This window comes from Abrus precatorius, unplaced genomic scaffold (assembly GCF_003935025.1).
Source record: "Abrus precatorius isolate BTA unplaced genomic scaffold, Abrus_2018 Scaffold8, whole genome shotgun sequence".
NCBI classification, from domain to species: Eukaryota; Viridiplantae; Streptophyta; class Magnoliopsida; order Fabales; family Fabaceae; genus Abrus; species Abrus precatorius.
In genome coordinates, this window is record NW_020874428.1 from 18,721,655 (window position 1) to 18,748,652 (window position 26,998).

General features: G+C 31.4%; 3 protein-coding genes across 4 annotated transcripts; 1 reads left to right on the top strand and 2 right to left on the bottom strand.

The window, feature by feature from the left end:
- Positions 1-1,600: 1,600 nt before the first annotated feature.
- Positions 1,601-7,821, bottom strand: LOC113846422 (phosphoribosylaminoimidazole-succinocarboxamide synthase, chloroplastic). The gene is made up of 12 exons (XM_027474671.1): positions 7,471-7,821; positions 7,291-7,392; positions 7,010-7,139; positions 6,126-6,218; positions 5,964-6,052; positions 4,930-5,010; positions 3,829-3,918; positions 3,640-3,729; positions 3,446-3,496; positions 3,318-3,364; positions 2,306-2,363; positions 1,601-2,231 (listed from the first exon to the last, which is right to left on the bottom strand). Exons 1-12 carry the CDS (start codon positions 7,792-7,794, stop codon positions 2,172-2,174), a joined length of 1,215 nt encoding a protein of 404 aa, XP_027330472.1. The 5' UTR covers positions 7,795-7,821; the 3' UTR covers positions 1,601-2,171.
- A 10,559-nt stretch (positions 7,822-18,380) lies between these two features.
- On the top strand, positions 18,381-22,011 carry LOC113846421 (serine/threonine-protein kinase PEPKR2-like). 2 transcript variants are annotated; one of them, XM_027474670.1, is made up of 4 exons: positions 18,390-18,443; positions 18,586-19,281; positions 20,210-20,506; positions 21,264-21,810. In XM_027474670.1, the coding sequence occupies exons 2-4, from the start codon at positions 18,618-18,620 to the stop codon at positions 21,617-21,619; spliced, it is 1,317 nt and encodes a 438-aa protein (XP_027330471.1). In that variant the 5' UTR covers positions 18,390-18,443; positions 18,586-18,617; the 3' UTR covers positions 21,620-21,810. The 2 variants fall into 2 exon arrangements, with proteins under 2 accessions (XP_027330470.1, XP_027330471.1); XM_027474669.1 differs by having other exon boundaries at positions 18,381-19,281; positions 21,264-22,011.
- A 2,254-nt stretch (positions 22,012-24,265) lies between these two features.
- Positions 24,266-25,917, bottom strand: LOC113846423 (bet1-like protein At4g14600). Its single transcript, XM_027474672.1, has 4 exons — positions 25,730-25,917; positions 25,531-25,648; positions 24,993-25,049; positions 24,266-24,570 (listed from the first exon to the last, which is right to left on the bottom strand). Exons 1-4 carry the CDS (start codon positions 25,768-25,770, stop codon positions 24,409-24,411), a joined length of 378 nt encoding a protein of 125 aa, XP_027330473.1. The 5' UTR covers positions 25,771-25,917; the 3' UTR covers positions 24,266-24,408.
- Positions 25,918-26,998: the final 1,081 nt, after the last annotated feature.

Genomic DNA, 26,998 nt, shown 5'->3' on the forward strand with positions numbered 1-26,998 from the left:
CTTTAATAATTGATGGAGAACAAGTTGCAAATAATTTTTTAGGTAAGAATCAAAATGCAAAATATATGGTTAAAGGAACTAAAATTAAAAAAATGTTAAATGAGAAGAAAAAATATAATTTAACTTTAAAAAGTATTAAATTATTCAAAATTCACAACCAATATGATTGCTTTCTAATCCTCACTTTTTATTATTCAAAATAATTTTATTTATTTAAGAGTTGAATTAACGAGACCCTCAATCTTTATTGATGAAAATAAGTATATTTATTTTTTTAACTATACCTCATCAATTTAATTATTTAATATTACAAGTATTTGCATAATAGAATATAAATTCATGATATATAACTGCTTTTTATCAACTTTAATAAATTAATCATTTATTTTTCATAAATAGAACCGAAGCAGTACTATAAAGCTTTCTTAGTTCTTAAAATATCAATTATCCAACTCTTTTCTTTCTTTATCTCTTTACAGTTATTCATCTTTTTACTCTAAATACAAACTAGAAGGACATCTGCATAGGTTATTATTTCACTCTAGGAATTCTTTACACGAGAATGCTGAATTTTCATGTTAAATATAAGATTTCAAAAATAAAAAATTACCCAAAAGTCAAGAATGATTGCGACATTCCCACGCTTTCAGTTCTGCGGGTAGAGGAGGCCCATTCTCATGGCATGAGAACATTTTTGCAATGAAAAATTTCCAAAATAAATACCATTCTACCACGTCATCAACCCACCAACACCATGTAAATGCTACCGACTGCCATTGATCACTTCCAACCATCGTTTGCTGTAACCAGTTACAAGAATCCGACTAACCTCCACCCCTGCAAATACTTGGAGAGGGATCAACATTTATAGCCATTCACCCCTGATCGTTGAAATGTGACCACCCACCTATCAACAATTGACAATGGCCATTGGCCAGCTCATTATTTTTTATGACAGCTATCGCCAAGTAAGTTTGTATAACCGTTTGAAGTTTGGTGAACAAGCTACGAGTCTCTAAACATAAAGAGCAAAATTTCTTACTTTTGGCTCAACATCTGTTTGAGGTGAACTCAACTGAAACAAACATGCTGCAAACAGTTCTTTTCTTTTTTTTTATTCCTAGCTGTGTTATGGTCAATCGGACACTACAATTATTATTCCTGTGATATTGCTCAAAATGATTCCAGGACCTTCTTTTTTCAACTTTTAAACAAAATGTATCATTATGTTCACAACGAAAATCTTAAAAAAAAAAAAAAGGAATCAAATAAGAAAAACTTTAAACCCGAGAAGGTGCCAGCCTGTCTCCTTTTAATTGGCTATGCAAGATAATGACACTAGTAATGCCATTCCACGCCCCTTCTAAAACCAAGAGGCACTAGTAAAGCTTAGGCCACTCTTATAATGACATGATGAACCTGCATAGGATCACATGCAATGTAAGTACTTGAAGGTACTCCTTGTTATACAGCAATTAAACAACATTTGGATGAATGCTTCTGTATCGGGGATCAACATCATGCTATTGCAGCACATAATGATTTTAGGGTAATGTAAATGTGAGAATGTTCTATTCTTTTCAGTGCACCATCATTTTGACATTTCTCTTCAGGTAATTTTTGAAGTTATCATCGAAGTTTAAAATTTATTTATCATAATATAATAGTTATTACAAACAGTAACGGACTGAAATTACTAGCAAGCATTGTAACAAATAAGAGAAAGTGTGTGCACTATATGCCCTCCCTCTCTTGCAGAATGGCTGATAAACACGGTTGGACAAGTACAGAAAAAGAAAGATAGCAGCATGTTGTAAAAGGAACAAATAACTCCTCTCACAATAGATAATATTTACTTCTCGTACTATTCCAAGGAAACATACAAGGCAAGGGACACATTTGGTTCTGCTTCCAGAAACAGTTCTTTATTCTTTGGGTTCAAAAAAGGAAATGAAAAGGAGACAAATTTCTGAAAACTGTCTTCACGACAATTTAGAAACAAGCTTAACTTCAAAGAGCAATACAGCCTGTTTCCTTCTTTCTGTTTTATGTTATATTTTAGAAAAATAAAAACTTGTGTGGAGAAGCCCCGTTACTTTAAACTTTTTAATACATTTTTCAGTAAGAGATTACTTAAAATACAGTTATAATACAGCCCTAAAATTCCCGGGCTATTTTAAAGATGACAGTGCAGATGCAACATTTCGTGAAATGCGGTCATGTATAGGCTCCTGCAAGAAGAAAAGTTGTATTAGTGTCGATTGCATAAGTTATTATAATTTTTAAGAAAATATTTATGGATTACCTCAGTCGGTAGCACCTCAAACTTAGATTTTGTTATAGTCTCATACAAGAATATGTATCTGTACAGAAAAAAAAAAGGTATAATGCTCATTTAAATGAATAAAACAAATTTGTCCACTCAAAATCAATTATAAAAGTTGACTTGATTTACAGAAGAGTTTATCCATGTAAACAAGTATGAATAGGAGAGACGTGTCAGGAAAGTAGGATACCAATATTGTGATAATCACTGTATTTATGAAAAACATGCTATTATAGTAAGTTAGTAACAATTTTGAAGTTTGAACCATTGATAGCATATATAGTGCATTTTAGTGTATACTAGCAAGAACAGGTCATAAGTATTCTTTGGATACAATGGGAATAATGTTTCCTCTTGTCACCTAATGTGCCAATATGTTGTGTCAGATGGAGAGAGAGAGAGAGAGAGAAGAGAAGAGAGTCTCCTACTTATGCTAAGCATTTACCCAAATACAAATTCCAATCTTTTCTTAATAATTCACAATGAAATAAGCTAAAAAAGTTGAAGAAAAACTTTTCATGTAACTGAATAAATAACAAACAACCAGCAGTTTAAAGTGAGTACTATATTGGGCATCAACTGTTAGTCATCATAAATACATTTTTGCATAGAAGATCTTAGGCAGCGTAACAGTGCTAAGTATACATATATTTGGACTATCACACAGGAAATCAAGGTTTTCTCCTTTCCTTTGTAATTTTTTTGTTTTTTCATTATTGAGGATCCCTTATCCTCCAAAATGAATTTCTTCTTTTATTTAAGGAAAAAAATGAAAGAAGACAACACATGGCACAATTCTTCTATTCCCAATTTGTGCACACAAACTAGACGCATCACAGTTGCAAATCTTTGCAAGGTTCACAAAGAAAAATCAGAGCATAACAAAAATTACTAATAAGTCGTAACTGTATACTCTTCAGGTTCATTTCTCTAAATAAGTTTCAAAGCAAAATATATCAAGTGTAGAAGGAACTAGTGCCAGTAGACATACCGCCAAGCTAATTCACAAACAAGATCTTCAGGAGCATCAGGAAGGACCTAAATAAAATCCATCAGTGTCATTTGCTGCATCTTTATAACTTATAAGTTAATTCATTAGCTGTATAAAATGTAAAATACCTCATCTTCATAGGGATTGCAGTGTCTTTTAAACCACAGCCTCAAAAACTCCTAAATATATCAATATTTCATTAAAAAATGTAAATAATATATGGAAGCCGATGCATCCACTAAATCTGTGCGCTAGCTAGAAAAACTCAAGTCACTCCTCATTCTATGAAGTAAACAAACAAACATTGATACACATAAAACACCTTGTCAATATTTTCAGGCTCAAGACCATTTTGAAAGCGCTCCAGGTAAGAATTGGCAATCCAATATCTACTTGAATCGGGGGTATGGACCTGGAGTTCAGAAAGAAGAAGTTCATCACATTTATATACTAAATCTGTGAGTGCATGTGAGAATCCAATATGCATCAGCTATCAAGGATAACTTTGAACCTCATCAATCAACATAATTGAACCATCATTTGCCTTCCCAAACTCATACTTAGTGTCCACTAATATGAGGCCATGCTCCAAAGCCACTTGCTGCAAAATCAAGCAAATGGAGAAGTCAAATGAAGCAGAGGAAAAATAACTTAATAGCTGTAAAAATTATACTGTGCAAGTAACTAATTAAGGTATCATCAACCACCTATATTCCTAGGAAGGCTATCAAATAAATGATTGGAGAACACTAAGTACCTTGGATGAACAGATTACATAATCAAGATTTGGTCACTAGTCACCACACAAATCTCCACCCCTTATTGTAATAAAGAGACATTGTATGTAGAAGGTGAGATAGTAGTAGTACATGGAAATTGTTTGATTGGCTGCAGTTCTTGAAGTGGCAAATTTTTCTCTTGAGCAGCAATTTTTTAATTTTCACTGATAAGAATGATGGAATCCTCCTTCACTCTTTTTTACTTTTAAAAATAAAATAGAAGCTTTTAGAAATTATTGTCCCTTCATGTCAAATATAACATTATGCTAAGCTCTGTATCCAATATCTGAAAAGGTGTAGAAATAATTCCCAGTGGAAAAGAAAAGCTACCATGGTATTTGAACTACTTAATATCATAAACGAAGGTGGAACATAACTTAAGAAAATATGTGAATCTGTACATCATTGAACATCATGGAAGTCTTTTCCTGAGCACAACAATCTTTATGTGGTCCATGATTGAGTATCATGGAAGTATCTTCCTGAGCACAACCACCTTTTTATTGTCCACAGCAGTAGCTAACATATATTGATTCCTTAGAGCATACCCCAAAAACTATAGAGCAGAATTGACATATTAAACCATAATACTTTTATCCTTTTCTTTTACAGTATATAAATGAGTTGCATATAAATGAGTTGCATGCACACTATCTATGTAAACCCAAATAAAAGATAACGGTGTCTTATAATTGTACTATCACATTATTTAAAAATTATTTGTTTTCAGTGCAAGAGAAAAAAACACATGCTACAAGTTTGATATTACCGGCCACAATGATAATTAATTTATTTCCCAACTTTGAAAAAGACCAGCAAAAGAAGTTTATTACCTGTCCATATTCAAACAATCTTAATGCTTTTTCGCTCACTTCTACATAATCGGCTTGAGTCATCAGTCCCATTTCTATAATCTGCAAGGGAAATGCATCATAAAAGAAGCATCAATTTGGGATAAAAAATGTTATGACAATTGCTTAAATACGATCGTATCGCCGGAAAAGCAAAAGGATCAACCGGTCAGGTTTTATTACAATTACTTGAAATGAGCTTGGATAACATACTTTTTCGGTTGGGTATGGCTGAGACTATTCCTCAAGCCCGCCAATTAATTAACCATAGACATGTTTTAGTTAATGGTCGTATAGTAGATATACCAAGTTATCATTGCAAACCTCAAGATATTATTACAGCGAAGGATGAACAAAAATCTAGAACTCTGATTCAAAATTATCTTGATTCAACCCCCCGTGAGAAATTACCAAATCATTTAACTCTTCACCCATTCCAATATAAAGGATTAATCAATCAAATAATAGATAATAAATGGGTTGGTGTGAAAATAAATGAATTGCTGGTTGTAGAATATTATTCTCGTCAGACTTAAACCTAACTAAAATAACAAGAGTTTTTTTTCTGCCATTTATGTATCATAGACATAGATATAGGAAGAAAAGATTATCCATTTGGTGGAAGTCAGCCCATCATCACACCTTACTAACTCCAAAAACAAAAGTATAGCACATGAATACTCTATTAATAAAAATTACAGGAACATCTTAGGCTTTTAGTCATGCTTCCTTTTTACCAACTTACTAGGTTAGTCTGCCCTTAACAAGTAAATCTATAACCATAATATTGCTTGATATTTCTTTTGAGCAGACCAAGCTTCACTGATCGTATATGCTATTTTTACTGATATAATGACATAAAGCAGCGATATAAAGCAATCTGAAAGAAAAATGGTTTCGATGACTTTGTACTTTTGTTCATTTCTCTTGCTTATGCAACATATTCTTTACTGTAACTACAACCATATTGACAAAACTAGGTGCAAATGATAAAACTAGGCATCATACATTCATACCTCATCCGGTGTGACAGGAACATCATGATCTGCAGCCTTGGTTGTTGGAGTGAGTATATTTTCATGCAGCTTTTGATTTTTTACCATTCCTGTCATGTGACAATATACTATTAATAACGGAATAAAAAATTTAAAGAATGAGACACAAATGAGAAATCCCACCATCTGGAAGTACATTTCCACAATAGTTGCGAACGCCTTTATTGTACACTGTCCACAGAGATGTATCAGTGCTTCCAGTGACAAACCCTCTAGCTACAAACCAGCAACATAAGTGTCAATGGATGGTTGCTGGAATCCTCATCTTCCATTTTTCAAAGATTCAAATAACACTTTAAAATAAAAATAAATTTAAATTTGACAAAGAATAAAGGGCACAACTCACAAGACCCCATGCAGATCTTCAGCCAAAACCAAAAATAAATTTAGATAATGATGAGCAGTGATAGCAATTGTTTCATCCCAATTCAAGTAATATTTTCGGATGCTCATCCAAAATAATAAAACAAAATGTCTGCAAGGATATGTCAACCACATACATTATTCTATTCTTTTCAATAGTTACCTTTTTGAGCAAAAGGACTCCTATTCTACAACCTACATTAAAAATATCTCCCTTGCAGCAAAAGAATAGCTTTAAGTGGCTCGAGTTAAATATGCCAATCAATCAACAATTATTGTAGCGATAAAATCATTTAATAAGATGAAACAGTAATAATTAATCTGTAAAGCACAACCATCTTTCTCATTTTCACCACTACCCAGAAAATAGCATGCGTATTGCCAATAAGAAATTCAACTATGTGAGGATTCTGTATTTAAGTAAAACTGCCTCGTCAAATTCTGTTCTTACTTTAGTTTACACGAATCATGATATTACAAAACAAAACCAAAAAAAAGACGTAATTATATGATAACACAATCTCTTACAAGCTATAGAGTGCGAGAAACAAAAGGTGAAAACAAACTATAACCATAGAAAACGAATCAGCATCAATCAAGTCATTGAACAAGCAAGTAGAAATTCCTCGAAGCAAAAAACTCACCAACAAACTCAACCGGGAAAACCAAACATTTCCTCGCTATTGTAACATTTTTATCTGGAGCAGACAAAACTGCGTTAGAGACTATGTGCTCAGTTCTCTCAAACCACCACAAACTCGCCTCGTTAAGAACCTGCAATAGTTAAACAAATGCCACGAATTCAGTAACCATCACTCCACCAGGTAAAAAACAACTTTCCATTTCCACACATTCTTTTCTTCATCTACAATTTGTCCATCACAGAGTCAATTAAGCTAAGGATTTGGACACAATAATCACAAACCTGGCCTTTGAAAGGAATGGAAGCAAGAATCCTATCAAAAGCACTTTGGCGATCAGTGGTAACCAAAACAAGGTAGTCTCCAGCGTCATAAATATCCCGAACCTGCAACACAGAATAATCTATTTCTGAATCCCAAACACCTCCAATAAATAATTAAATAAACAAATAAATAATTCACACTTTGCCACGGATTTTGGAGTTGAGACCAGGAACTGTGAAATGGAGGTTGGTTTCGGAAAGGCAATTAGAGAGAGAGCTTCTTCTGATGGCGTCGAGAACTTCGGTTTTGCGAGGACTGTTGTGGAGAGCGTCGCCCAAAGACGGTTGTTGGTGGTTACCTTCACTAGGCATAACTGAAGCACGGATCGTTGGGGTTGGAAGCTTTCGCGGTTTGAAAGTGACTGTGATTGGGAACTGAGACAGCGCTCGGTAATTGCGATTGAAGGGTAGAATCTCAGTGCGGAGGGTTCTGGGAGGGTTTAACGCAACCATAGACTCCGCCATCTGTTACTCAAAATGCTTCTTGTGTTTGGGTACCGTTAAGTTTTGCCAAGGGTTAAAAACTTGAATTTATGTTCAAGATAAATCTGTCAACAGTAAAGTAAAACAAATTCTGATAATTTATTGATTTTTCGTTTCTTAATTTGTTAGTGTTTGTATTGATGCAATAAAAGTGGACGTCAATCACTCTCCATCAATATCAATTTTAATATGTATGAAAAGTTAAAAAAAATACTATAATAATATAAGATTACTATTAAAAGCTATTATAAAGATTCCAAAAATTTAAAAATAATATCCTATAACGATAAAAAGTAAATAATCAATAATAAAAAATATTAAAATAATAATTTATTTAAAATTAAAAAAAAACTAGAAGAGAACAAATATTTTAAAATTAATATTTGTCAAAACATAATCCTAGATATAAATCTTCTTTTAATAATAATAATAATAATAATAATACAATTTTAGAACTGAAATTGTGTAAAAGTAATAAGTCTCTAAAATTTTCATGTTAATAGAACATTTGACTATAAAATACCTCATTTCTCTTTAATTGATTATGTCTTTCTTAATAATCATATTTACTTAAGACTTTTATATCAACTAATGATTAGAGTCTTAGAAATTATCGTACACGTTAAAGGATAGTGATTGTCTAAAGAACAGTTTAATAAATTGTCTAAATAGTTTAATAAAATTATTTGAAGGTCAAATAAATTAAAAAAGTTGACAAGTTATTGTATGTAAAATAAAAAATAATAATTATAAAGTTAACAAGTCAATAATTTTTTAAAATGAGCATTCGTTCAACAAAACACAATAAATATTTTTATTTAATGCAATTTAATATGTTGGATTATATTTGTATAAGTTATTGTCTTTTAAAAAGTCTATAAATAAAGTAATTGTTAAGAAAATTGCAACATCTTAGATAATTTGTTGAGTTTTTTACTTTTGTTTTTAATTGTTTATCTTTAAATAATTTGAATTTTATTTTTCTATTTTATTGAAAAAGAGAGTTAAGAAAATTATTTTATGAAGAATATTTGAATATTAAAGTATGAAAAGGCCTTATGTGAGAAAGAATATTAAAAAAATAATATTGTGTCTCATTTTTAATAATTAAAAAATATTTAAAATGTGAATTTTATTATCTCAAAATTATAAAACAATATTTAATACATACATTTTATAGTAACAGGGCTTATTATATAGTGTATTTAATGTTTTTTAAGGTGTAGTTGTAATGTGTGAGCTAAACAAGAAGAATGAGTATAAATTTTTTTTCTATAAGTATTATTGAATCATGAGTTTCTTACTATGAAGGGTTGCCTACAAAAGAAAACAATAGAAGATACAAAGAAAAGAATGAAGAAAAAAACAATAAGAGAAGAGAAAACAATCAATTTTTTCCATGCTCTTCCCTACTTTAACTAACTCGCTATATATCATTACACATCTCACACATAGTTCCTCTAGCGTGAATTCATTATTTTGATTCTCTCACTCCTTCACATGCCCACAATTAATGGATTCGCTGCCACCTTATTATTTTTCATATTTGCCCTTTCTTCTTATATATATATATTAAATGTAAGTTAAATGAAAGGCTTAGATTGAGTGTAAAAGTTTTTAGACTTACACCGGTGTAAGAAGATCCTGCCCTTATATGTGTGTGTGACAATACCTTCTCCTTTTGCAGCAACCTTGTCCTCAAGGTTGAATGTTGGAAATGTTTCTCTCAAAGCGCTATAATCTTCCAAAGTGGCTTATGAAACATCAAATCCTTGCCATTGAATTAGATGTTGGGTCACCTATCGCAATTTGTTAAGTATTACACGTGTCTGTAAAATACAAGTTGGTTACACTATAAAATCGAGTTTATTAGTAGTAATAGGAATTGGCATATAAGGGCAGTGATGTTCCCCATAGGACAATTTCAAGTGAGAACAATGAAAAATATGATGAATTCTTGTAAAAGAAGGCAACAACAATTTATAGGCTACATGCCCAATGCACTTAACAATAGGAAAAGGACCAAAGTAGCTTAACTTTTGGTTCTTTCTTAAGGTAACAGAATGTTGCCAATATTGTAACATCCTCATTTTCTTATTTAAAAATAAATAAATTTTTTTAGTAAAAAGAAAAAATAGAAAAAATTTGTTCTATTTTATAGATTTAAGAATTGAATAAAAATAAAACTTATATTCATTTTATGAAAATCTTACAAAATTCAAAAGTATTTAAAATTTTCAAAAAAATAATTTTGAAATTTTAAAGTGATAAATAAAACTTAAATTTACATCTAGAAAATTATTTGATTTAGAATGCATGTATATAATTCTGAAACATAATCAATGACACTTCAAAAATTATTAATTATAACAAAATTTATCAAGTATTTTAAAATTCTAAAATAAATATTTAAAGTATTTACAGAACTTTGTCAACTTAAAATATAAATCTAATAAGACATTACAATTCTTCAAATTATTCTAAACTTTAGAGAGCAGTGTTCTTTCACAAGGTCACTGAATTGTGAACCTAGAACAGACCAACCACCTTTACCTTTTCACTTTCATTACCTAAAAAATACTAGTACTCACTAAATCTCTTATTTGACATAAAATTTATCTAATATGAAAAATATTGGCTAATGCATTTCTAACATACATTGGTTAACAATAACACTTAAATCAGACAAGTCATTATTTCAATAGAGCATATACAATAATTCAATCACCTTTGAAATATTTATAATCCACTTTTCTACACTAATTTGCATGTCATAATATATGTATTCTATCATATCAATCAATATATCACAATACATGTATCCTAATCGCACCCGTCAATATATTACAACACATATCATAACAACATCAATCGACATGTTACAATACTTATATTATAATCATACAATATTTATATTGCTTTGTATTCATCACACTTTCACATTCATTACACTTTCATACAATATCTAGGGTTCTAATAGAAAAACTTAGTGTTTTTAAATCAAAACATCAAAAAGGAGTTAGGGTTTGGATCAACTCCCCTTACCTAGAAATGAGTCTCTCAGATTGAGTTTTCCTAGAGATCTAAGGGAGAGGCACAACGTTTTGAGAGAGGATATCGGCTTGAAGGTTAAGGTTCCATTAAGTATTACAAAGCATACAACTTTAGATCGGATAAAACTGAGAAATAAGAATAAAGTTAGGGAACCAATCTCCAAGAAACTTACTTGGATCTAAATGGTTGAACTTCCATACTCGGATTCGAAGGGAGATTGAAGTTTAGATGAGGATTTCTGAGAAGAAAGGGTGAGAGATCAGAGAGAACAGAGGAGAGGTCGAAACTTTGGATTGTAATCCAAATTTTCAAAGTTGAATATCTCTAAATATCCCTCAACTCGCGATATTTTCGTTACAACGATTTATCTCTCGCTATAGCAAGAGCTTCTCACTACAACGAGCCCTTCTCTCGCTACAGTAAAAAAATCAGACAAATTTTTTTTTTGCTATCTGTCATTCTAGCTACAGCGAGAAATCCTCGCTACAACAAGAGAATTCTGGCTATAGCGAGAGAGCGTTAGAGAGCCTGATTTTAGACACTTTTTCTCGCTACAGTGAGATACCCTACACCAAAACTCCTATTTTTTCATACAAGGGTAACAAAATTAAGGGTGTTACAAATATGATTGTAATTTAATAAATACTTGATCACCCACCTTGTACTCCACATAAATGCTTTTCTTATCAACATATTTCTTCATGTATTATTAAGCCTTATGTAGATTTTGCTTCAATTTCTTCAAAACTACATATCTTTGAATTAGCAACTCTTACACTGAAGGATGATCTAGCCTTTGAGGAACATACTTAGTAATGAATGAAGGGTCACAACCATAGACCACCTTAAATGGAGTCATTCCAATACTGGTGTGATAAGCATTTTTGTACCAATATTCAGATTCCTTAAGAAAATCACGGATGAAACATCATAAATACATTTCCAAGCATCAATTTAAGGCCACAGATTATTCATTAGACTATAGGTGATTAGTTGTGAACACATTCAAAATAGTATCACTTAACTTGAAAAGATGTTGTCAAAAGTTACTTGTAAATACCTTATCCCTGTCAGAAACAATTGTTTTAGAGACACCATGCAATTTAACAACTATTTTCATAAACAACTCAGCTACTTGTTTGATGGAACAATTTGTTTTCAATGAGGCAAAATGAGTATACTTTGACAAACAATTCACAACATACAATATAACAATAAAACTATTAGAAGATGGAAGACCTATGATAAAATTCATGGCCAACTCTCCCTAAATTTGATCTTGAATAGGTAATGGTTACAGCAAACCCAAGAAAAGTGTAGTGGTAGCCTTAGCTTGTTGGCAAATGAGACAAGTTTAAACAAACTTGCAAATAACTTGATGCATTCTTTACCAATAAAACTGAGAAGCTATCCTTGCGAAAGTTCTTGTAAATCCAAAATGGTCCCTAACCAAGGAACTATAGAAATCATATAAGATTTATGAAATTAAGGCATGATGTGGAGGTATCATTAAACAATTCTTCCAATACAACAATTTATCATGCGTAGTATAATTGGGATGAAGAGATTTACCTATGTAACAAAGATCTAAGGCTTCTTTCATTTTTGGATCAATGACAATTGCTTCCTTAAGACTAGGTAGAATATAAAACTGAGGCTAGGACCAAGCCATAAGAAAAGAACGAGATAAGAAGTTAATAACAATATTGTCTTTTCCTGGTTTATACTCATTAGTAAAGTCATAACCTAATAACTTATGTAACCAAGCTTGTTGCTCTGGAGTTTGGATTGCTTAATCAATAAGACTTTGCAAACTTCTTTAATCAATTCTAATGACAAATGGATGGCCTAGTAAGTAATGTCTGAATTTTGTAATTGCTTCAGTTATAGCATAAAATTCTCAAGAATATGCAAACTATTTTTGCATGTTGGAGTTTAGCTTGTTGGAGAAAAAGGCAATTAGATGATGATTTTTATTCAGGACAACATCGATACCCATTCCAGATGCATTAATATCAAGCACAAATGACATGAAAAAATCAGGTAAGGCAAGGATAGGCGCTTGAGTAATAATAGTCTTAAGGTCCTGAAAAGTTGATGCAACATAAATGCCTTAGTGAAAATTGTCTTTCTTGAATAAGGTTGTAAAGAAATTTCTATGGAGGCATAACATCTAACAAAGCATTTATAATAACCCGTAAGGCCTAAAAATCCACACAATTGCCTAAGATTCATAGGAATAGATCAATCTAACACTGCCTTAACCTTCTCTGCATCCATGGTCTCACCAAGACCAAATATTTGATGGCCTAAGTAATCTACTAGCTGCAAACCAAAGGAGCATTTTGACAGTTTGGCAAACAATCTATGTTGTTGCAATAGTTAGAAGATCCTTTCAAAGTGTTGTAAGTGCATAAACCAAGATAGACTATACACAAGGATACCATCGAACAATATGAGCACAAACTTCCCCAATAGCCCACTAAAGACGTCATTCATCAAACTTTGAAAGGTGGCTCAAACATTTGTAAGTCCAAATGGCATTACTAACCATTCATAATGTCCTTGATGGGTACAGAAAGTCATTTTGTGCCTATCCTCTGCATTGACTAGAATTTGGTGGTATCTGAATCTAAGATCTATCTTAGAAAAATATTGAGCTCCAAAAAGTTCATCAAGCAACTAATCCATTGTTGGAATTGGAAAATTGTCATTTATGGTAATGACATTTAAGGCTCTATAATATGTACAAAATCTTCAAGTCTCATCCTTTTTTTAACAAGAATCATTGAAGATGAAAAATGACTAATGCTAGGCACAATAGTACCCTCATGCAACATATCACCAACTAAAACTTCAAGGCATCAATGTTTGGTTGTGGAGATATCAATAGGGTCTCACTTTAAGGGAATAGAATGGGTCTGAGAGTGATTAGGGGATAATCTAGTTGGAACAACAAAATATCCTTCTATATGTGGAGCAAATTGGCTAATTCATTTTTCATATTAGGTGGTAAATCCAACCATTAGTCTTGTTGATTGTCTGAATGTTGACATTGTAGCGCAAACAATTGCGAGATAACATGAGTGATTTGCACTTGTCTAATGTAATTAAATTAGGTTGGATTATGCAGTTGAGGTCTTTCATCATGTAAGGTAATAAATTTGTCACCAAATAAAATTTCAAAGTTAGATTGTTATAATTTGAAATATGAGGGCCAAGTGCGGCTAACTAAGCTGCTCCTAACACCAAATCAATGCTTGAAATGGATAGAAGATACACCGAAAGATTTAATTGGTGTTCTTGAATTCTCACTGCCAATTCATGAAGCAATCCTTCAGCCATCAAGGAAGAGTACCTTCAAGGCATTATAAGATAAGTGAGGATGGTGCGAACTCAAACTAGAAAGAGCATCCTATGCATCAAGAAGGTCATGTTTAGGCTTATTATTATCATCCTCCTCTAAATGTAAATTAGTTATTGTTTATAATGACATCTATGAGTGGAAGAAAACTTTTCATCGCACGTATAGCATAAGTCTTTATCTCTTTGCAATTGCATCTCGACAAGAGAGATCTTTTTAACATTATGGGGTCGAGAAGGATTAGATATTGAACTTTGGTTTAAGGTAGGCAAAAGTGGTGGTAGGTTGATAGTTTTAAGGGTTTAAGACAAAGGTAGGCTAGTTTTTGCGAGTTGTATTTTGGCTAGGTTTGTATGGTTTGTGTTTAGGACTATATTTTTCCTCATATAATTTGTTAAAGACAAATTGAATCAATGTGGTTGAAACTTGTGCGCAATGACATCTCACCTAATATTAGGTTTAAACCACCCACAAAGCAATCCAACAGAGCATAAGGAGTAATTTCATGCACACTGTTAACCAAAGATGTGAACTACCCATAATAATCATACATAGACACAATCTGTGTTAATTTGAACAAATGTGACCAAGGACATTCAAAAGGTGAAGGACCAAATTCTAGCTTAAGTGCTTGTGTAAAAGCAATCCATGAGTGAAATGAATTTGTGCGATTCATGATTTGATCCCAAGAAGGCACTACTTCTTTATCCAAGTGTATAACAATAATGGTAAGTCATTATGCATCATCAGTGTTATAGTAATTAAAGAATTATTTTGCCTTAAAAATCCATTGGAGCACATCAGCTCCATCAAAATGTGAAAAATCTAACTTAACATTTCAGACCTGGAATGGTTGAAATGGAGGACCACTAGACTCTTAAGTTAGATTATACTTCATTAATGCCTCAATAGAAGATTCTACTGTCTCAAATTGAGTTGCAAAATCTTTGTCATAATTTTTCAATCATTTTATAATGTGCCTAACCTTAGAAGAAGTTCTTTCAGGCGAGTATTTTTCGTCATGACTCAATGAAAACACCAACTTGTAATGTGTAACCTAAACAAGAAGAGTGAGTATGAAATTTTCTCTATAAGTATTATTGAATTGTGAGTTTTTTATAATGAAAGATGCCTAGACTCTAGATGCACAAGAATTTATGACCTTGGACTAGATCCTGTAGATTAAGACTGCAGAAATATATCCTTCCTTCATATCCAAACTATGAAAGCGAATGTTAAGAAACAGAGGGTTTAGAATATTTCTATCCATAAGACTCACTGTCTTGTTTGGATAACAGTTGAAGTAGACCGGACATTGGCCAAGACTAGTTTCTACTGTACCTATTAGAGAATCTCCAAACCTATTATGTCTGACATCTCTAAGACACATTAAGACAATGACATCTATACCTATGTCTATCAAAGGTTTGATGGCAACTTAAACACATCCTATGTGGAAGTATTTGTATTTTCTTTAATGTTCATTAACTGAGTGTTTTTACAAGAGATGAAATTTTTCTCCTAGGTCTTGACCTAAGGGAATATTATTTTCAACAATCTTGATAATATAATATGAATTTTTTTTTATTTGTTTTTTAGGAACATAAAATGTTTCTTGAGGAATTTTTGGAATAGTCTAGTCATCCATGTTTTGTTTGATTTCTTTAAAACGAACTTTTTCGTCGAAAAGATTGTGTTTGAGAGTGATTTCAAGAGACTGTTTCTCTTGATCATGAAGGAGTAGATTTTTGGTAGGAGAGAATGAGGAGGATGAACTAGAATTAGTTTTGAGAAAGATACAGGAAAAAGAGCAAAAAATACGAGACATCATAAAATACACCTATGGTTCATCACCTTCATCTAGTTCCATAAAAATACACTTGTCAAATCATTTATAACTTTTCTTCTAAATCTGGTTATTTGTGGACTTTTTTATTTTTATAAAAATAAAAATATCTTTACTATAGCCACCAATCCCTTATGTGCTTCAGTTTCTTTTGAATATAGCATCATCGAATCAACCTTACTACCCTTCATCAACACGGCTCTTACTACTGCAGCTCTATTCAAAAGAACTAAGAACTGTCGTGTTTCCAATAAAGGTATTTCATAAAAAATTAAAAGAAAATGCATAGTATTTCTAGACCATTAGTTTGTGGCATTGTTATAGACAGGAACGACCAATAACAGTCTCATCCGAAGGACCTATCAACTGTCCAGCTTATAAACTATAGTTTTAGAAATTTTAAAATAAATTTAAAGTTTAAATCTAGAGGAACATAGTTATAAATGATTCACAGATATATTCTTACTTTCCCATCAAGCTTTGATACCAGAACCTTATAGCTGTGAATCTAGGAAATAAATAAATATATATATATATATATATAAACTATTAATTTAATCATTTAATATTATAAATATTTTTCAAATACATATTTATCATATAAAATTACTTTATTAATGTAAATAAATTAATTTCTTTTATACATTAAAAAGGTAGGATACTTATATTAAAAGAAAATTTTAATAAATTTGTTTTTATGTTGAATTTAAGTATTTAAATATAGTAATTTTCATTAAAAATTATTAATTATATTAAAAATACAAAATTATAATATACTGTTTTTTAATATATATATATATATATATATATATATATATAGAATATTATGTATAAGTAGAAAATATTTATTAAAAATTACATAATTTAATAAAATAATTCATTAAATTGCATTAATTTTATAATTTTAAAAAATATTTTATTAAATCTTTATTATGTAAAATATTGCATATCTTATAAAAATATACAGTCAATAATTTTAATAAAAATTTACTATTTTTAAATGCATAAAATCAATCACAAGAATTGGAATTAATATTTTACATTTTTATAATATTTCATAAAAACAACTATATACATTTTTTGTTATAATTATAAAAAGATAAATATTTTATTTTTAAATATATTAATTATTAATTTTATATTTTATTTAGAATTAAATTTGCATAAAAAATATATTTATTTAATATATAAAATATTAATTTTAATATTTAATATTATAAACATTTTTAAAATACAATATATATTAATGATATTTGATTTTTTTAATTTAATCAATTATTTATATATTCTTAATAAAAAAAATCAGAAATTGTATTTTGGCAGGAGGCAGGGTAATAATAGATTGATGGATTGATATTGAATTACGAGAAATGAAAATGATACCTGCATTAATTGAGAATGATTATATGTTTATTCAAAACAATACAAAATCTGACTAAATTTCCTATTTGATTAACTAAGGATAGAATGTGATTTGACCAAAACTGAAGACAGTTATATCCCTGTGTCCGAATCCAAACTAGGTTGGTTTGAGTTGACCGAGCTAGATTTTGGGCTATCAAAATGCATGACCATCTCATGATTCCGTTTTTATTTATTTATTCCCATACTGATACGGTGATACCAGTACCCCAGTAAGGAAGGGCCTTGGCGGCCACACACGTAGGCCCTACCCGTTAACCACGTGGCGATAAACCCTTTTCGTCGCCCCATCGAACTAATAAAATCAATGAAACTAGAACATTTTTTTTACGTACTTATAAATTTAGAAAATATTTTCTTTTTTTAATCAGTTATAATTGTAGATATTAACTGCATCGGTGATGATAATTTTACATATAAAAAATATAAAATATTTTTTAATTTTTAAATTATCGTAATTTTTTTGCTTTTTTAACACAAGATATTAAATTCAAAATTATTCATTAATTTTTTATTAATAATTATATGATATTATTAAATTTAATATATTAAATTTTTAATAAAAAATTATTATTTATTAAAATTTTATTATTTGATTAAATTAATAATAGTAGTTATATTAAAACACAAAAAATATATGAAAATAACAATTTAAAAGATTTTACGGAAACAAACGCCATGTCACGGAAAGTCCGAATCGTGCTGGCACTCCAAAGCGTTGACTGGAACCGCCATAAAAATAATGCCCAAAATTGGGGAGTCCACATTGACCATACGGTGGCAAAGCACACACTGGAACATAACAGAATCAATAATCATTAAACAAACAACGCGAATGAAGGGGAATATAAATATTGAAATCCCGTCAGCGAAGCAAAAGAGAGTGCGACTGTGAGTGTGTGCAGAGAACACCGTCTTTCTTTCTCTTTTCTCGCGTGTCGTACGGTAACCACACTCTCCTACTCCTTCACGCACTTTTCCCCAATCTCGGACCCCTGATTTCTAGGGTTTCACCATCCAATTCACCATTTTCTCCGCAGAGCATCTCTTAATCATTCTCATATATATATTTCTCTCTTGAAACTAGGACTCGTCGCTCGCCGTTAATGCGATCGACAAATGAGAAAGAAAAGGAAAGAAACCGAGGCGGAACTCGAGATTTTAAAGTCGCATTACTCGCTGGAAGATTGTTCCAGGTGTAAAAAGAGGTGTAGCGATGACGGTGTAGCCACTGCTCCACCTTGGGGAACGTCGTTAATTGTGACGCCGTCAAGAGGTCTCAAGAGGAAGATAGGGTGCATTGATAGAGCCACACAAATGGGAAGAAGCAGAAGGATCGACGATGATTACGTCACCGGAGGAAACATGATCGGGCAAGGAAAGTTCGGGTGCGTGTGGCTGTGTCGCGCACGCGCCGGAGGAGGCGAGTACGCGTGTAAGACGCTGAGGAAGGGGGAGGAAACGGTGCACCGTGAGGTGGAGATAATGCAGCATCTGTCGGGGCACCCTGGTGTGGTCACTTTGGAGGCAGTGTATGAGGAAGCTGAGTGTTCGCATTTGGTTATGGAGTTGTGTTCTGGTGGAAGGTTGATCGATAAGATGAGGGAGGGTTCGTGTTCGGAGCACCAAGCTGCGGGTATAATCAAGGAAGTGATGTTGGTTGTTAAGTATTGTCATGATATGGGAGTGGTGCATAGGGATATTAAACCAGAGAATATTCTTCTTACAAAGTCTGGGAAAATCAAGCTTGCGGATTTTGGACTCGCCATGCGGATTTCCGAGGGTAATTCATGTGTGAAATCTGTTTGGATGATCTTCTTTTAGTGAACCCTTGACCTTGCTGAACTATTAGCACTTGGATAAATTGTTCAATTACAAGAGCTTATTTATAACCTTAGCTTGACGACTTGTTGAAAATAGCTGAAATGAGTTAATAAATAGAATGTCATAAACTATTTTCGCATGTTGATATATGTTTTAGGAAGCACGGGCACATCTACAAGGTTGCCCTACGGGTGTTGGATACGTTTCGACACAAATACACCAGCTACAAGCTTTGATATGTGTTCTGTTAATTAGTAGTAGTTGTAGTGAATAATCAAGACAACATAACATGTTATCTTTCATAACTTCAGTATATTATGACTTTTTTACTGTGTCGAAGATAGAATTTTGATTTTTGAGGTATTTTATTTTGTGATTGAAATATATTGATTTTTTATTTTTTACGTAACGTTTCCATGTCCATTTTTTTTTAAAATGTGCATTGTTACTGTTACTATATTCATATTGTGTTCATGTTTCCTAGCGAAAAAGTGCGAAGAAATTGATTGTAATGAGCTTTTAACTGAAACAGTTGTTGATGGTGTTCATTTTGCCGATATTGTTAGTTATAGAAATCAGTTAAATTTGCTCTTTATTTCAGTTGTAGTTTACTAATGGTTTGGCTGCTGGAGTAAAAATTGGAGATTTATGGTGGTTCTTTATGTTCATTCTTAAAGTAAATGTGCTGGAAATCTAAGAATAAGAGGTCCGAGGGAAAATGCTTAAACCATTCTTATTCTAAGGTCGCTTTGTTTGTGTTTAATTTTTGAGCATTTGAAAACATTAATATTGCTATTGACTCTTTTTTTTTTTCAATTTGGGTTCTTGTGTATGAGTTAGTTATGTTGTTAATGCATTGCCTCATTATCTAGAAATATGTATTGCAGGTCAGAACTTGACGGGTTTGGCTGGGAGTCCTGCATATGTTGCACCAGAAGTGTTATTGGGTAGATATTCTGAGAAGGTGGATATATGGAGTGCTGGAGTGCTCCTGCATGCAATGTTGGTTGGTAGTCTTCCATTTAAAGGAGATTCACAAGAAGCAGTTTTTGAGGCTATTAAGAATGTCAAACTGGATTTCCAAACTGGAATGTGGGAATCCATATCTAAACCTGCACGAGATCTTGTTGGGAGAATGCTGACGAGGGATATTTCAGCAAGGATAACTGCTGATGAAGTACTTAGTAAGTTTATGATAGATAATGAGTATTTGCCTGCTTTATCTTTCTTCCTTGATGATGAACACACCAACGATTAGTTGTATTCAATCTTATTTTTGTTCTTTTTAATCTTGAAATAATTAACATGGATAATATTTCAACTTCCAAGTTTTGTTGAAACTTTCTTTGCCTCTCAGAGTGATTCTTAGTAATGAGAATGGTTGCATTGTTATAACAAGCTTTACTGGTCCCTTGAGTGTGGGTTAACTGATTATCTGATAAGATAGTGTTATATGGTAGATATGTTTTTGATTTATGTTGTTATTATTTTCTGATTTCTGATTTCTGATTTGTAGAACCTTATTTTTAGGAGTTGATTTGTTGGTCACATCTGTTCAGATTTGTCTAATACTGGTTTTGAGTTAATTTAGGAATCAGAAAATAAGGTTCTACAAATTAGAAACATATCTACCTAATAACATAAATCAGAAAATAATAACAACATAAATCAGAAACATATCTACCATAATAACACTATCTTATCATTATCCCATTCTTTATTGTGTTTTTTCTTGGTTGGGATAACAGTAAGAATCTGTTAATTCTCACTTAATTTTGTCAGTTTTTATTACATGTTAATATGCTAGGTCGATGAAGCACTCTTTTCCCCTCTGTTCTATTAACAAAAACAAAAACAATAAACTTTTTAAGAACTGTTCGATTGGTTCAATCTTTATTTAGGTTGTGCATGTTAAATTGACATTCTGTGGTTCAATTTCAGGGCATCCGTGGATATTGTTCTACACAGAGCGTACATTAAAGATGCTGCCCATTAAATCAAAATTGAAACTCCAAAATGAAGCAGCTTGCCAGAAGTTTCTTGCTGCACCTGAATCTGGGTTAGTAGGAAGTGGGATAGATGATGGCTCCCTTAATAAGGTTTCAAGCGAGTTTTCATCCTCTGAAAGTGGCAATTCAGAATATCGTGATGACTGTGCGTGGATTGATGCACTTGCTACTGCTGTTTCACATGTGAGGATATCCGAAACAAAGAGGAGCAAGTTGTGGGGTCCCACCGTTCCAATTGATCAGCAAGGTTCATCTAACATGAAGGCTAATCTCTGTAAAGCATTCTGAACTACTGACAGCTTGACACCGCATATACCATAATATCGATTGCTTTAGCCGGGGTTTTATAATAAACTTAGCCCAGAACATTCTACAGTTGGCAAAAGTGGATTACATGCTAACATCCCAAATTGGATGCCACTTTCTCAGGTGTCTTTTTAGCGTGGGATCTAATTACAGCATTTCTTTTTTCTTCCTGTCCATATAACCTAATAATAATTAACTGAGAAAACTCAGATAGTTGTACAGAACATGTAAATATAATTTTAATGTGTCACAACTGAATGTTTTTGCTCTTGCTGGAGCAGGGGTTTATGTGTAGAATATGTTTTGATTTCACTTGTTTAGTGAAAACTTGAACTTATTTTCCTTTGGAAGATTATAATAAAAAATTATGATTGCAGAAGCGTATGTTATTCTTCCCATAATGCGAGGTCTGTTTTCTAAGTAGTTCGATCGATTTGTATTTCAAGACATGTTTTTTCTTTTAAGCACACGAGGTGGCAAGGAGATTGACTCTGAGTCAAACTTATGCTGTGATTTTGCTCTGTGCTAGTTTAGTTATTTGAAGGTGGATTTTTCTTGGAAGCAAGATAAAAACTGCTAGTCGATTTTTCGATGGAAGCATCGTAGTTAGGTTTACAATTTATTTTGCATTTGATAATATAGATTATATTTTCCAAAACGAGACATTATATTTTGCACGTTCAAGATTTATCATTTAACCGCTTGCATTTTAGCAAGTTTTATACCGTTGATTTTTGTGTTAACGGATATCACCCAGCACTTTATTTTAAGTGTAGACTTCATTTTGAAGAAATCAAATTCTCACAGGATAAAATTGAAAAGTAGATGAATTGAAGCAAGTTAGGCTACTAGGGAATGTCCATCTGAGAAGAAATCTCTGACACGACTTAACAGCAATCTACTCATGATGAAAGGATATCAGCGAAACTTGACACGGGAGCCATTGAGGGACCATTAAAATTGTAGAATACACAGAACAGTTGGGAAAATTTGAGGTGGAGTGATTACTCCAGACCGGCATATTTCCATTTTTCTCTCGAGTTACATCATGCAGTAAAATGGACCAAAATAGACCATAGTGAGAACAGAGGAATGACTGGGGAAAACAGGAAAATGAGTAAAATGTCTGTCCGGAGTTTGTTAAAAAGGACATCTTGAATCATAAAGATACTAGTATTTTAACCCGTGCAATATTTATTTTTATGTGACTAATTTATAGTAATTAAATGTTTAAAATTTTATTTATGACATAAAATGTAAATATTAATAGTTTTTATACAAAGTTATCATATTGGTTTTTATGAAGAATTAAAACAGTAAAAAAATGAAATCCTTAAGAGTCTAATTTGGTAGTAGATTAAATCTTTGAAAGAAAAAAATTAAAATTATACGATATTTATTTTTATGAAAGACTAAAGTATTGACAAAAAGAATTTTTTCTAAATACTAATTTGGTGGCTATGATTTTTTAAGAATTAATGTAGTGACACAAATATTTTTAGAGGACTAAATTGAAGATTTTCTTGAGATTTTTTTAAAAAAATAGGAAAAGAGAAGTCCAAAACCGAACACTACCAAAATAAGAGAATAGATATTGAAAACATAACATTTCTCATGTTTCAACCCCAAATTCTAAAACATTTCTCACAAAATCTTAAGAATACTTTTTCAAGTTTTCTAGTGTGTACTCTGGCTATTTTGTTTTTTACTAAAAGTATTTATTTATTAATAAAAAAATAACATTTTTTATGTGATTAAAAATAATAACATATTTTTAATAAAAAAATTCATATAATTAAGAAAACCATATGAAATATTGAGAAATAAGTTTTTCTCAAAAAACAAAACAAAACAAAACACTGACCAAGATGTTGAAGCTGCATAAATTATTTGAAATAGCAATAAATAGGGGCACAATATAAAATGAGTGTAGGATATTAATTCCATATTACTTCGAAACAAACTTTGGTGCCCATATATGGAAGTGTATAATTAGCAATTTGACCAGCAAAGCAATAAAAAATCCCCTACAAAATATCATTTCTAGCATCACGGGATACTATTGATAAGGAAATTATTAGTAAGGATATAACATTGGTTAACTTTTCTAGGTCCGTTTATTTGAAATTTGGGTGAAAATTTGTTTTAATCGTTAGGCATAATTAAAATATGTGCCTAAATTAACCTTATAAAATTTGAATTAAAATGTTTTACAGTAAGAGGCGTTAAGTTTGAAAGTTTGCAAAATAGGCAGTATACTAAAGTAACTAATATATTTTTACATTGACTTTCTTTTACATTCTTTTTTTCAGTGATTCTTAATTTCATTACGACAAATCAACAATTTGGAGCTTTCTAGCTAAACAATTGCATGTTTGGATTCATGTTTAAATGGACATAGAGATTCGCGGTTATTTCAACGCAACTGATTATAATTATTGCGTTAGATATACTTTCACATATTTTTCAACATATTTTTAAACACACAATATCACGTTCATGGTTTCTGGCTGCAAAGTGCTTCATGTATCACATGGCATTTATAGAGAAAAGGAACACAAAAAAACTATGAAGCAAGCAAATCACACATTTTTTTTTCCAAATATAATTGCTGATTTAACTACGCCGTGTATCCAAGAAACATACCTAAAAAGCCAGATACATTTTAATTATGAAACACTAAAGGATTTTGGAGTTTTTCTTTACAACAATATTAGCTATCATGTGGGTCGTCGAATTCAGTGAAGTCTTTCAACCAGGAAGCTGGCTCCTCATTTTCTAGACATCTTGGACCAAAGGTACACTACAAAGAAACACACTAAGGCAAAAATTATAACATGAACAATATGGTTTGAACCATTTTGGATGATGCTCTTGTTCAATCTTCTTAAGTTATTCTTCACCCCAGCCTGAGCCTTTATCATTGTCATTTGCTGTATTCAACAAGATAATGCTAAAAAGTTAACACCAAAGTTGGACAATTTCCTACTAAATAGTTGATAAACTGAAACTGATTCATTACAAGAAATAATATGCAACAAAAATAGTCTGTTTCAATTTTTTAAGGAATTCCAATGGTCAAATTGTAGATAGCAGCATGTATGACATGGTTTTCCTTCCTTTTAAACTTTTGAAGAACTTCATATTGTAACAAGTTGAGCGTAATTTTCTGATTGAGAAACGTTTCCTGCCACAGTTAGCATTCAGCCTTTAAAATCAAAGGACATCAACATGCAATAGTAAATTCATTTCTCTGATTCTGGCAACACTGAGCAAATTGTAATTTTTCTCTTGCTTATAACCGAGTTTGAGCAAGCAAAAACCAAGTACACAGATTATCCAAGAAATCATGTACCAGCTGTTCTAGAAAATCTTTCTGGTACTTCACTTCTGTCCCTATCTCCTCAGCAACCTGGGCCAGAAATATTTATAGTATGAGTACAAAGTAAGCAGAAAAGAAAGGAAGGAAGATAAGTGGCTGTTTGTTTTCTCAAAACATTTTCTATTTTTACTTTAATTACAAAAAATACAATCTTATTTTCATTACTTTTCTTGTTTCAAATATTTATACAAGAAACAGTGAATAGGAAATAGAATGGAAATAAAGTGACATTTTTGTAATTAAAGGTAAAAGGTGTATTTGAAAGAGGTTATGACAACAAAAATCACTAAACAAGTTTCGAAACTTTATATAATTTCACTAAACAAGTTTTAAGAAAAAAGGAATAGTGAATTAGGAGGATATAATTCAACAAGTAAAGCTGCCTAGAGTGAACATAACATAATTGTAGTTGGAAATTGAACTTAATTTTCCACATCAGGTGCAGCATCAAACATAGATAGATGCATAAATTACGAAAAATTGTCGAAATAGAAAGAAAAAAAAAAGATACATGTTTCAACCGTCTAACTTGGCGATGAAGACCGGTGATTTCATCGTCCAAGTCCAAGGGATCAATACGCAATTGGATCTCTTCGGAGGCAGCAACGGGTCGGGTGCTAAGCCCATCTCTACAATCCAACACGTGCAAATCAATAGACACGTTCCACGAAATCCAAGCCAGAGAGAGAGAGAGAGAGAGAGAGAAGTACCTTGATCTGTAAGGATAGGAAGAGTGGGAATTGGCAGCCATTGAAAGAGAAACCTAATTTCGATTCGATGCGAAGGTGGTGGGGTTTTTATTTCGGTGAAAGAATGGATTTGAAGACTTACGCGGGTTTGAGTTGTTGGATAATCAATGACAACGAATCTTACTGGACAAGACAAGAACATTCCGGGAACAAGCAAACGAACATGGGAATTGGGCTTTTTTCACTATGCACCGTATTTTAACGGTTATCGAAAGTTTGGTCAAATATATTTGAAAAATTTCGAAGTTAAAGTAATTTTCGAAGGACACACTGACGCCTTGGAGCTCTTATTTGTATAAACTTTTAACAACTTTTGGAGCTAAAATGGATATCACAAGAAACATTTTCAGGGTTTGAGAAATGATGATAATACTCTTTTCATATTTTTTTTCATTAAAATTCTTTTAGTTAATATTTTTTTTAGAATATTTATAAATTTTTTATATTTATTTTTATTATTTATTTTATTATGAGTAGTTAAATTTATAATTAAAATTATAATAAATTTTTTACACATTTTATACAATAATATAATGATAGTTTTTTTTATTGGTTTGTATCTTAATGAGCTTATATTTATGTGTTATTCTTACTATATTATAATTAATTGTATTATAAGCAATCATATACAGACTGTATAGTTCATTAATTTATAAAGTAAGAAGAGATAAAAAAATTAAATAGATAAAATTTAATTTTTTTCTTTTAATTGTTATTAAAATCTATTAAATCTATTGAGTTGTTCTAGAATAAGCTCATATGCTCTATGTTTTTTCTTTTTTTATTTGTATTACAATTTATTCTTAAAAATTAAAAAATGCTTTTAAAAAGTAAATCAAACATGCTCTAAATATTTTATTTTTTCTCATTTAATCTGTAAAAGTTTTAGTAATACTCAAAATGATAAAATTTAAAATATAATTAAAGGTTCCTCATTTCAACACATCTTACTAAATAAAATAAAATTTGAATAACAAAAAATAATTAACATATTTGTATTATTTAAATACATGAGTTTAACATTTACAAGTTATAATTAAAATATATTAGGACTTCAATTAATAATTACAAGATCAAATATATTAAGTTCTAATAAGTATATCATTCTCAGAACCAAAATCCTAAGAATATTATCCTAATCTAAATCAGTCTTTAACTCATCACTTCTCTAGTTCTTCCATTTCTTCCTATGTCAAGTCCTCCTTATAATGGTTTCCAGTGTAAGTTGTG

Coding starts and splice junctions, on each gene's coding strand:
- LOC113846422 (XM_027474671.1), bottom strand. CDS start 7,794: ATGGCGGAGTCTATGGTTGCGTTAAACCCTCCCAGAACCCTCCGCACT. Junction 3,919..4,929: donor GATTGTTTGAATATGGACAG/GTAATAAACTTC, acceptor TTGATTTTGCAG/CAAGTGGCTTTGGAGCATGG. Junction 2,364..3,317: donor GTTTGTGAATTAGCTTGGCG/GTATGTCTACTG, acceptor TTTTCTGTACAG/ATACATATTCTTGTATGAGA.
- LOC113846421 (XM_027474669.1), top strand. CDS start 18,618: ATGAGAAAGAAAAGGAAAGAAACCGAGGCGGAACTCGAGATTTTAAAG. Junction 19,282..20,209: donor CGCCATGCGGATTTCCGAGG/GTAATTCATGTG, acceptor TATGTATTGCAG/GTCAGAACTTGACGGGTTTG. Junction 20,507..21,263: donor AACTGCTGATGAAGTACTTA/GTAAGTTTATGA, acceptor GTTCAATTTCAG/GGCATCCGTGGATATTGTTC.
- LOC113846423 (XM_027474672.1), bottom strand. CDS start 25,770: ATGGCTGCCAATTCCCACTCTTCCTATCCTTACAGATCAAG. Junction 25,649..25,729: donor TCCTATCCTTACAGATCAAG/GTACTTCTCTCT, acceptor GTTGGATTGTAG/AGATGGGCTTAGCACCCGAC. Junction 25,050..25,530: donor AAGTTAGACGGTTGAAACAT/GTATCTTTTTTT, acceptor TTTCTGGCCCAG/GTTGCTGAGGAGATAGGGAC.